Genomic DNA, 12,204 nt, shown 5'->3' on the forward strand with positions numbered 1-12,204 from the left:
AACTAAATAAACCCCCAGTGTATCAAACACGTGTTCGTGCGTTTTCATTCGAAGAAAATCCAGATTTACCAAGGAAATACAGGTGCGTTTCCCGTATTTCAGAAAATACGTGTTTTCTCAAATACGAGCGTTTTCATTCAGCGTAGCACGGATTTAGAAATACGGATTTAGGAAATCCGTATTTCCTACCTCCATGAAAACATAGTCAGTGATTGCATCCATCCTAGTTCGGCTATATCTCAATAGCATCATTCAGTAATTTATTTTGCATTGGAAAATATAAGAGTTGGCATATTTTTGGTTGGTTTTGATCCCACGTAATCAGAGTTTTCTTGAAAATCCGCTTGAGTGCGCGCGTTTCAGCAACCCATCAGCGAGACCCTACTATACAGTGAAAGGCTGAAAGCAAACTACGTGGGACCTCCTTGTGAAACATATATATAGTATGGTTAGATTACTTATTACTTCATAATTTTCACCAAATTGTAGAATACAAAATATGAGGTTAAGTGATCCCTCGAAAACTTCTAGGGGGAGCTTGTAAGAGTATCGATTTAGATAAAAAAAAATAATCAGCTAGGCGAATTTTAATGCCTTTGAACAGGTGGCCGGGTTGTAGTGCCACGCGAGCCAACAGCTCCCTACACTAACTAGGACCGTTAACCTCTACGAGTTTTTAGGGAAAGGAGAAAACAAAGAATTCGAGGGAAAACCTCTTTAACCAGTGGGGAGATAAATTGCAAACTCTGCGCGTATAAAGTTGTTCGCGGTTTTCACCCAGTGCCACAATCTGGGATAGAGCGCGGCTCCTCTCGCTGCGAGTGCTAACCACTCCGCCACCCCTGTGTTATAAAAAACTGATTTATTTTTATTTTTGCAGGCGAAAGCAACCCAATACAAACCAAGGAGAGGTGGAAAGAGATTTTAAAAATAAAAAGTCCTTTAAATTTAAATATTTTTAACTTCAAAAAAAGATCACTACTTGATGTTGTTATATTTAAATAAAATATACAAATCACAATAAACAATGGAAAATATCAGTTAAAATATTATTACCTTTCTAAAAAGTTGTTAAATACTTTGTTGTATATTTAAATAAAATATATACAATTAGATAACTTAAGCAGTTTAAAAAAATTTCACTACTTGACTTATATGTTTTAAATAATCTAATCCAACTAAAACCCTTTTGATTCAAACTTGCAAAGGTCCTTCTTTAAAACAAAAATGTGAACTCAGTCAGCCCATACAAGTCGTCAAACCTTTTGAACACTGAATTATGGACTATCTCTATTCGTCGTGATGTAAAATTTAGAATGCATATCACGTTACTTGCAAACAAATATGCTAGACCTTGCGTTGCCTTGTTTTTTTACTGAGTCATAAGGTCTGGTTTAATTTTTAATCACTTGTTTCGCTACTTAGAGTGGTTGTGGACTTATAATGGGTCGAAAACAGCCCTTAGTGGTTTCGGGATAATGTAGCTTGGCCTCGGAGAGCTAGCTACCTCCCCGGACTCTGCTATGGGTATTATCGTTCCCATTGATTTCAAGTGTAAGGCATTTTTATTCTAAAAGTCGAAATTTCCGCCAGAGATTCCAACAGTAGACCGGTTTCGCCCTTTTTGGGCTCATCAGTACTGTGTAGGAACTTTGTCTTTTCCCGAAATCTGCCGAAATCAGTAAAACCATAAGTAACATAAAAACAATAAGTAAGTCAATTAGGAAAAATTATCATCGAACTAATTTTAAGAGCTAATGCGCAATCTAGGTTTAGTTTTTAACACAGAGCCTCCTAGTGTCTAAACAATTGAATATTTATTTATTGGTGACTTTCATATGCAATAAGATAATGAAGCACTTAAATTGGCATAATTAAAATCGGTGCATGGAGGGGTTACACACGTATTAAAAGATTAAATTCTTCGAAAATAGCGGAAGTTTTTTCTTTATTGTAGAATCAATAAAATCAATGGAATGTACATATAACAGTAGTTTTATTATTCGTAAATAGTGGTAAGATCCTCATACCCAGAGTCTATTTAAACATTTATGGACATAGCTATTAAAGAGCTGTATATTTTCACAATTATTTTATATCGACAGATAATTTGGTCCTGAATATGTTGCATGTTTTTGTCCTATTGGTTTTAACATCTCATTTGTTATTAATAAATATTGAATCGTTTAATGGCAATGCGTGGAATTTTCAAAGTAATTTAATAACAAGGTGACACAGCCACAATAGTAGCCTCTTCCTCCTAGCGCTCTTGATTTTACCACTTTGATTAAAAACCGCGGCTCAACACTGGCATAGCTAGATAGAGAGAACTAATACCATAAGTGGATCATTCTCTCTAATTAAACAAATTCCGGGTCTCGGTCGGGTATCTTAGTCTAGGTTTCGTGACGTCAGAGCTTGTATAGAGAGCAAACTCCAGAGAGAGAAATTTTGTAAATATTTCGGCGGAGGCGCCACCGAGTGGTCAAGACGGCAACTAAAAGGGCGTTTATTGAACAAAACTCTACCGTTGGATCTGAAAAAAAAGAAAGCTGTCCATAGGGGCCAATAGCCTTCGCATTTTTGTAAGTAAATGAATGAATTGTCGGAAGGATTTAATTTAACATTTTATTCGAATAAACATAAGAATTTTACAAGTGGGGTTCTATGATACCTCCATTTGTCGCGATACATGTTTGGGCACGATGAAGCATGTTTTGAAACGAGCGTCTGATCATATCAGGAGGGACAAGGTTGCAATCATTCGGTGACGCAAATCTTCGATGTTCTCAACGGGCGTCACGTAAACTTGTGCTTTAATGAACCCCCACAAGAAAAAGTCCATCGGAGTTAGGTCCGGAGACCTCGCAGGCCATCGAACGTGACCGTTCCTGCCAACCCAATGCTGAGGGAACTCGTTCACAGTTATAAGGTAGTGGTCTACGTCCGTCTTCCGTTACTAAGCGAGAGGGCGTCAGAGGGAGAGAGCACGTGACTTCTTATTTTAGGCGGGGATGTTATGCGGAGAGGCTGGTTGAGTTCGTTTTGCTCGTCTGTCTTCGACCTTTCATTTTCACTTGGTTCAGATTATCTCATTTCCTGGTATTTCGCACTTTGGAGTGGGTCCCCCCGAACTTTCGGGGTTTTTTTTTTATCACAATTTCACAAAGCATTTGGGCTACGAAATAAGTCAATTGTTTTGTTCAGGTTGTTCAGTTTTTATTACCTCTCCGAGGGTACTTTGTACCCTGGAGGGGTATTACAATCACCGTGTCTGTTAATCATTGCGTACGCAGTTTCTCGAAATCTCTGCGTTCGTAGTTTCTCGAAGGGTTGGCTTAAATGAAGGGGTCGTCCATACATCAATTGTTGCGTAACTTCGAAACGGTGGCCTAAATCGGAAAAATGCCATAGAACATTTTCGTCTTAAAATTATCTGTAGAACCCGAAGACGCTCGGTCCTACCACCATTTAGGATACACCCTGTATAAATTTAATATTTACGTGTATAAAACAAGAACAAATTGTAACTCTTTAAAAATCTTTATTTATTTTTCAATATTAGTCTTACCGCACAAACAAGTATTATATTTAATGATATATTAATTTTCTACAGGCTATAAGCATTCGTTTGATACCACATATGCAATATTAATTTAAAATATTAAAGATTTACACATAAGGTGGGCGGGTTTGACTTTAGCGACCCCCTGCGCCGGAAAAAATAAAATTGGGATGCCCAGTCATTTTCCATAGTTTAGTTATGCCTTACTGCCAAATACTAGCTCATATAAAACTAATTTTATTTAAAATAAACTTATTTTAATATTAAACCCTAATTAAACGCTTTGGGTGGGTTAGCGCCCCTCTGACGCGTCTCACGAACTTCCACCATCGAAATTCTTTTTCAGCTCATTTTTCTGAAGAGAATGACACCTTCCGCTATATTATTTCACGAACGTGCAAACGAGAAGGGTTTTAAGACATAACAGCACGGCCTAAGTGCCATAAGCTGGGATCGAACTGATTGAATTGTAGCCCAATCTTGGTAGCTACGTCACAGTTTGAACGAGAGCTTCAAAATTCTCTAACACCACTGCTGATTTAACTTCGTGAAAACGTCTGCAAAACAATGTGTAATGCTGGATCATCGAAGATATAAAAGCGTTGTACATCAATGTTCCAAAGCGAGGGTGATATGCCTTAGAAAGGATTATAAAATTAGCGAATAAGTAGATTAGTCCATTATGAAAAGGGATAATAAAGAGCTCTTAACCCTAAACAAATTTGAAGAAATTTAAAAACTTACTAATAGCTCGTAACGATAGGTCTCCGAGCGAACAAAAAGACGCGAAACTCGGACCAAATATTATATTTAGGCTTAGTTTCTCTATTTGGTGTTATAGTCGCAAGCCAGATTTCCCGCACGGTACTGAAGAGTCCCAAATAGGACGAAACCGGTCTACCGTTGGAATTTCTGGCTATTTTATTTAATTTAATTTAGTTTTTCACTCGAAGATCTATTTGGTCCGAGTTTCGCGCCTTTTTGTTCGCTCGAAGACCTATCGGTACGAGCTATTAGTAAGTTTTTAAATTTCTTCAAATTGGTTTAGGGTTTAGCTTTATTATCCCTTTTCATAATGGACTAATCTACTTATTCGCTAATTTTATAATCCTTTACAATGCAGTCCATAGGTGGTTCCTTTTAACTTAACATTGTGATATGCCTTAGTCGAATGAGTTACTGTGCCTCTTGTATATTTTCTATGGTCTAGACGTTCCTGTTGAAGTTCGGGTAACCTATTAATTTATCCTTAAAATATCTGATAACGATTTATATAGCCTTATTATGAGATCGTCGTGTATGTGATACTAACCTTGAATAAATAAATAAAAAAATAATGATTGATATAATAAGTCCTGCAAATGATCATTATTACGCAGACGTGTTATGACGTCTCTCCGACGATTTTTTTCTTCCCACGAAATGTCGGGAAGGAGTGTGTTAGCCTCGGGAGAGCACTATCCGCCAGCTGCCATACGCCAGAGGTAATGTTTATGTTTTGGAAGATAATAAACGCAGAAATGATTTTGAGCCCTTTTTTGTATATTTAACATCATTTTATCATATAGACGGGGCGTACCGAAGGTGGTCGAGTTGGGGAGGCTCCCAAATTGACGCCCCTGCAAATAAGTATTATTATTATTATATATAACCCAGCGTAGAAACATGTTTAATTTTGTGGTGTAGACGACTACATCTCTCATGAAATGGAATGACATGTTAAATGCGCATATCAACAGTACAGAAATACCTTCAACGATATACACAACAATAAAATATTTCTGGTTCTTCTAAGTTCAAGTACTTCCAAGTGCCGCAAAAACATTTATGCAAATTACGCTAATTATCTCTACAATATTTTAGTAATTAGAAACTTAAGTGTGGAAAAATTATCCAATTTCTACGTCTATACCATTTGGTTGTTTATTAATTAATAGTTTGTTCAGTAATATTATAGTTACGATCGTATTTATCTCTCCTGGCCTAATTTTATCGCGGATTTGAATAAATCCTCGTCGATAAACAAAATTTATCGGGCGTTGGATTAATTTCAAAAAGTGTTATCCAAATCGCTTTGATTAAAAACTTCAGAATATTTAAACGGAAAAGGTTGTTACCATGCGTCCAAGAGAGATTTTTTTAAAGAAAGACTTGAAGATATAAAGAAGAAAGAAGCTTATGTCTAGTGATGTTATTTGGCCTTCCTAATCACGTTTTAGTCTGTCGGGTTTTTCCGCCGAAACGGGAGAAATAATTAGGAAAAACTCGTTTACAAATCTAAAGTAAAACTATTTCTCGTCCAGTACGTTTTTTCGCGTATTCGCTCTTAAAACTTTAAAGGTGGACATCTTTTTGGGAAGAGTTCATAGAAACGCTGAAATTTCGAATTTTTGAATATTATCCATAAACAATCATGGCCAAATTTGGTCTCAGTTCGTATTTGTTGGTTTTATTTTTCGCTTTTCATTGTTCGGCATCACAAATCTCATCCAACAAAATTGAAGGTAAGTTTAAAGACATTAAGCCTATTGGTTTATAGTTTGTGATATGTATTTTCTTATAGGTCTTGATAAGAAGGAAAATTATGAAGTAATTGGGATTATGTGCTCCGTAATATCTCGTACAACAATTTTGTAAAGATATTCTAAAATAATATATAGAGGCTATATCCTTTAGAGTAATCTATATATATATTTCTATATGTGGCATTAAATTAATAGAAGTCCTCGCGTGGCATTATGAGCTTGCCACCACCCTCCTACGCTTTATAACCCGGCCATTATAAGTCGCTAGATGACTTGGGCTTCGAGTGGTGCCTTGGAATTAGCCTAGCTGATTATTATTAGAGTTTAGTTAATCTGAAATTATTTTTGAACAAATACATTAACCAAAATGACACATACTATTGCATAGTTGCTCATAGAATTTATTAACTACTAGAAATATTATTTTCGGAGTTAATCTTACAAAACTGTTGTACGGGTTTCTTCATTTGAATAAGGTTAATCGTTGATAGTATTTATAGAAAGTGGACAAACAACTTTTGGGTGTCACTCACATCGGTGATGTAGTTTGTCCAGGTGGCGAATATTTATGTCCCCACGAAAATACTTGTTGTGAGCTATTGTCCGGTGAGTGGGGCTGTTGCCCTTTGCCACAAGCAGTTTGCTGCGACGACCACGTAATTATTTGTCATTTCATTTTTACAAAATATCTTTATTTATTGAAGCTTGGATATAATTAGTATGTTGAGCCGATTTTCAGCGTGTCTCCCAATTCACCTTACGGTGCGTTAGTGTGCTCCTACCCCTTAATTTCAATCAAATCTGTCCGGTATCGCTTTGAACGAGATTGACGTGTGAAATATGACCATGGTCCAAGTGGATCCTCTCAACAAATTATTTCTCCCTTATTATAAATAAAAACGTTCTTGATTAAAACACGGAATATTTCACCGTCCACAAATAGATTCATTGCTGCCAGTCAGGAACCAATTGCAAAAAGAGTAGTTGCGAGTCATCAAGTGGATTCACTCCGCTGTTTAAAAAGGTATCCGCCAGGCCCATTCCTCGTCGCAAAGCGAACAATGTGTGTCCCGGTGGAACCTACACGTGTCCGGATGACAACACGTGCTGCAAGTTGGCAAGCGGAGATTGGGGATGTTGCCCGATTCCTGACGCTGGTAAGTTGCTATTTTGAATTTTATCAACAATCTATTCACGTTTAAGGTAGAGTGAACAACTCTCGCGTTGAGTAAGGAAGTTATCCCGAGTTCTTCGGTTTATCTTTTCTATAAAAACTTGTCGAGGATAATTGTAATAGTGAGTATAGGGAGCTGTTGGCTTGCTTGAAATGAAGGGCTTGCCACCAGGGCACAAGGGCACCATCCTCCTACGAATTGATACGCAGCCACCGGATTTAAGGCATTAATAGTTGCTAGCTGACTTGAGCCTTATATGGTGTGAAGGGTATTAGCCTAGATGATTACTATTTAAATAATATTACTTAATCAAAAAATCGGCTGCTAACACGCGCTACGAGTTCGATTTAAGCCAATCATCCCTAGCATTTATTAAACCAGGGGCAGAAATGTTTTCTTCCCCCTTTACCGAGAGAAAAGAAGAAGATTAAGTGACGGAGGGCGTTGTTTTTATTCCGAGATTCAAAATGAAAATAACAAGAAGTAAGCAAATCTGTTTATTAAACCAAGTGGGCACGTGCCCCCTTTCAATTTTTAAATCCAGTTGGTGCCAACAGTCTCAAACGTAGAAAATAAAACATTACAAAATTTATAAAAAATATAATGCAGATCGTTTGTTTGAACATTTTTTTCGAAAGCAAATTATGAAAAAATTGGAGATGGTTTGGTCTTTGCAAACTACAAAAATGTTTAAATTAGGTTTTGCAAAAAAAAATTATACTTCCTCATTGGTTATATTGCCAAGTTTAAAATTAATGTTCTAAATTAAACCTTTAGTTTTCTTTACAACAAATATTGAATTTATTAATAATATTTAATTTTATTTTGATGCTATGCTCTCCAAACAGAGTGCTGCGAAGACGAGGTAAATATTCATGATTTTATTTAACTTAATCTTGTCATTGAGCCGTGGAAAATATCTGAATAAATTCTAACGTCACTTAAAATACTTGCAGGTACATTGCTGCCCTCAAGGAATGACCTGCGAGGGTGGTGAATGTGAGCCTTCTGATAAACGCCATACTCCTATTCCCTGGTTCACCAAGACCAAAGCAACTCCAGTGACCAATTTGTAAAAGTTCAGTTAATTTTTATCTCAAAATGATCACAAATGTATCTAATGTTCTTATTAAATAGTGTTTTGCATAAAGCTTTTTTTATTATTTTTTTTTATATACTAAAGCTTCATTTTTATAAGGTGGGTAATTTTCGCTGGTTCTGCGATTTCGGAGTAGTATAATAAGAGCAACCTATGACTTCATTTTACTCCGATTCTGCGATGGCGAATAATTCAAGTCGTTTTCTAAAAATGGCAGCCTGTGGTCATTTTGGCAGATAAATTCTGTGTAAGCAGACGATTTTATTAATTCACTCTCTTCACTACCGCTTTTGAGGAGGCGTGAAAAGTGTAGCCCCAATACCCTGACCTTGACGAATAGGTCACGGTGTAAAGTATATTTATCCACCAGAACAAGCGAATAGTTTAATTTAGGAACAAATATCATATTTTCAATAGGGAGCTATATGAGATTCCGAAGATATTCTTCCCACACACCAAAGGGTGGGAATGATAAATTTTAATAAAGATTAAATATACTTAGGAGTATGCAATTTTTAATTATTAAAAAGGTACACATTTTTATTTTATCTTTTACACATTCATTTAGCTTCTGATCTAACTCTGAACATTTAAAAACTGACGAAACACCCAAATATAGAAAATGTCTAAAGGAATTGTAATTTAATTTAGACGATAAAAGGTAATAGTAATAATAATAATAATCAGCTAGGCTTATACCCAAGGCACCACCTTAGGCCTAAGTCATCAAGCGAATTTTAAAGCCATTAATTCAGGTGGCCGTGTTACAATGCGTAGGAGGGTGGTGGCAAGCCCTGCATGTCACGCGAGCCAACAGCTCGCTGCACTAACTATTACCGTTAACCTCTACAAATTTTTATGGAAGGGGAAACCGAAGAGCTTGGGGAAAGACCCCTTAAACAAGTAGGGAGATAACTTGCAAACTCAACGCAGAAGGAGTTGGTCTGAGTTTTCACTCAGTGCCACTAGCTGGGATCGAACCTTTCTCCTCTTGCTGCGAGGCGTAAGTGCTAACCACTCCGCCACCCCACCGCTTACGAAAAGTCGAAACGAATTTTTAAAATCAAATTGATTGAAACTTTCCTTCATTTAAGTTCCGCTTTCTTGGATGATTTTTTGCCGACTGGTTTACTGGGCGGTGGGAGCTCTTTCCCCTCTACTTTCTATGGTGGATTTTATGACCTTTACATTGCCCTTATAAGATATTTTTGAGATAAGATGTAGCTTTGCCCAGGGCCTATTTTAGTGGGTAGTTCTGCCCTTTTTGGGTAGTTCTAAAATTTATATTCGGCAAGTCATTTTGGGTAGTTCAAAAATTGAGTTTTTAAAATTAAGTTATTGTTCTTAAAGTTTTAGAAGCTGTCAAAGGTAATAATGAAATTAGCTCGCATTTTCAGTGATCTGTATCGATTGTGCTAGTGGTGACTTCTGGGGAGGGGGATTAATCAATCTTATTTGAGTAGTTCTGAAAAATCATAAAAATAGGCTCTGGCTTTACGGCAGATGTGGGCGCTGGTGCTGGGGCCCTTTTTGTATTTATACACCTTCTTAGGTGGTTTAGATTTCTTAGAGTAACCTTGAGCTTCAGAGACCTTGGAAGCAACGTTTTTTCTGGAAGTTATTATCTTGACAGCTTTGGTTTCCAAAACTCTCAAGGGATTTCTATTGGAAGCTGCTTAAGCATTGGCGTCATTAGGGTGTTTTAGGGGGCACTTGAGCCACTTTAAATATTTCTGAAGCCTCCTACTAAAATTTACGATAAGCACCTCCTGTATTTTGAACAAAAATGGTATATTGCAAAAACCATGAGAGTGTGAAGCTTTCCGATTGATGATTTTGAAACGAAAAGATTAACCCCTTCTGGCACGTGACCTCCGAAAAATCGGCCTCCATTATGGGTTGCTATGGTAGGTTACCATGGTAGCTATGGATCTTAATTTTTCGGAGTTCCAGCTATTGACCAAGCACCATGCAGTTAATTCGAATCTACGGTACGAGGTCTTTATTATCATTGCTAAGACTAAGGAAATTAATCCACTTTTTGAATAGCTAGGATGCCCTTCTGAAAGTATTTATGGCCTAAGCCCCTCTCCAACTTGAGACCCTGGCTTCAACGCTTGGTTGGCCTTTGTCTTCGGCTTTAATAGAGCCTGCTACATCGTGTTCAATCGTCTTATCATTAAGGATCGTCTTTTTGCCATTTGTTTTCTTCGCGAACTGTTTGAACGAGCATTTAGCACCGCGACCAGAAGAATTGAGCGACACTCGATCCTAGTCAAAGACTATACATACGCTTCGCTTACTAGACCGGTGTCTCCACACAAAAAACCTGTTCACACTTCGAAACACGGAAGAAGCTTCTGACCAGCTGTTAAAGGCGCCACTAGTAGCACTGCTGAAGCACTGAGAACATTTGGACCACTGGCTGTTATCGTATGCAAGTTGAGCAATTGAACACGCCAGTCTATGTAGCGAAGCGTATATTTAGTCTTTGGTCAAACTGCACGAGAAAGTTTCTTATTATGGTCAAGGACACTTTGTTCAGTTTATTCACTTCGTTGTAATAATAATAATGAACACTAGTTTAATTTGACATCGTAAAAAATAAAGGTATGATTTTTCATTAGCTGTAACGTTTGCCTAAAATATCAAAATTTTTCTTCAAACCTCAATTTATAATGAGGAATCGCCAAATAAATTGACGTCAAATAATTTAAATATGAGGGTAAAAAATTTAGTCCAAACAGGTAATAGGTATCTTGTGTGATAATTTTACTTGTAATCAAAAGCTATTGGATTACATATTTTTAAACTGGATTTAAATAAATGGGCCTAAAATATTTGGATCCAAAGTGCGTTATATTCATTATCCGATTACAATGTACGAAATTCAACTTTATTAGGATTGGATTCAATTTATTTGATGCAGAATTTCAGACCAAAATTGATTCAAACTGTTTGTGCCTTAATACCAGTTGAACACTGAATCTTGTCATTCTTGAGGGAAAGAGTGGGGAGGGGAGATGGTAGTTTTAATCGGGGTTTTGGGGCTGCGAAGTGAGTGACCCACCTGACTTTAACTTAAGCCGCCAACCTTTGAGTTACTTATTGTATTAATTTCAACTCACTCCTAGACCCAAGAAAATGGTTCTTAAAATCTTAGCCTAGCTGTTTATTATTTATTTTATCTTAAGCAAACCTAAAAAAATTGACCTACTAAACTACCATCAAAATATGACCATATGTGATATTACTTGAACAAATGATATCTTATCAAAATATGATCCAATAAAACTTAATACAATATTCTATGAAAACATTATTCAAATTTGATCATTATTTGATCAATTCAATTTTTATCAAAATTTTATTAATCCAATTTTTATCAAAATTTTATTAATCCAATTTTTATCAAAATTTTATTAATCCAATTTTTATCAAAATTTTATTAATCCAATTTTTATCAAAATTTTATTAATCCAATTTTTATCAAAATTTTATTAATCCAATTTTTATCAAAATTTTATTAATCCAATTTTTATCAAAATTTTATTAATCCAATTTTTATCAAAATTTTATTAATCCAATTTTTATCAAAATTTTATTAATCCAATTTTTATCAAAATTTTATTAACCATTTTCTAATACGTTAATTCTGACAAAAGTCTTGACAGAAGTCAAGGTATTGCAAGAAGGCATCTGAATCCTAGCTAAGTTAAAACGTTTGAAAGGGAGTCAAGTAAATTACAAAAATACTTTTGAATGAAAATTAAGATTTAATGGTCGCTGAAAAATTGTTGGATGATGAAATCCCACTTGAGATTTCAATTGGCGAAAAAA

At 36.0% G+C, this 12,204-nt stretch overlaps 2 protein-coding genes across 2 annotated transcripts in view; both read left to right on the forward strand.

The window, feature by feature from the left end:
• Positions 1–1,053, forward strand: part of LOC149945202 (tetratricopeptide repeat protein 19 homolog, mitochondrial-like) — a 43,983-nt gene extending 42,930 nt beyond the window's left edge. Inside the window, exon 12 of the mRNA XM_090174905.1 lies at positions 881–1,053. Within this exon, the coding sequence (XP_090031031.1) occupies positions 881–928 (48 nt within the window). The 3' untranslated portion in view covers positions 929–1,053. The remainder of the gene's footprint in view (positions 1–880) is intronic.
• A 4,629-nt stretch (positions 1,054–5,682) lies between these two features.
• Positions 5,683–8,415, forward strand: LOC149945203 (progranulin-like). Its single transcript, XM_090174683.1, has 6 exons — positions 5,683–6,069; positions 6,129–6,154; positions 6,591–6,746; positions 7,034–7,247; positions 8,114–8,130; positions 8,222–8,415. The coding sequence occupies exons 1-6, from the start codon at positions 5,979–5,981 to the stop codon at positions 8,339–8,341; spliced, it is 624 nt and encodes a 207-aa protein (XP_090030809.1). The 5' UTR covers positions 5,683–5,978; the 3' UTR covers positions 8,342–8,415.
• The last annotated feature ends 3,789 nt before the right edge of the window (positions 8,416–12,204 follow it).

The sequence above is a fragment of the Leiobunum rupestre genome, chromosome 5, assembly GCF_980474605.1.
Source record: "Leiobunum rupestre chromosome 5, qqLeiRupe1.1.hap1, whole genome shotgun sequence".
NCBI classification, from domain to species: Eukaryota; Metazoa; Arthropoda; class Arachnida; order Opiliones; family Sclerosomatidae; genus Leiobunum; species Leiobunum rupestre.

Excerpts from the sequence above, each read along its gene's own strand:
- LOC149945203 (XM_090174683.1), top strand. The coding sequence starts at position 5,979 with ATGGCCAAATTTGGTCTCAGTTCGTATTTGTTGGTTTTATTTTTCGCT. Across the intron at positions 6,070-6,128 it reads CTCATCCAACAAAATTGAAG|GTCTTGATAAGAAGGAAAAT; the intron begins GTAAGTTTAAAG and ends ATTTTCTTATAG. Across the intron at positions 6,747-7,033 it reads CAGTTTGCTGCGACGACCAC|ATTCATTGCTGCCAGTCAGG; the intron begins GTAATTATTTGT and ends GTCCACAAATAG.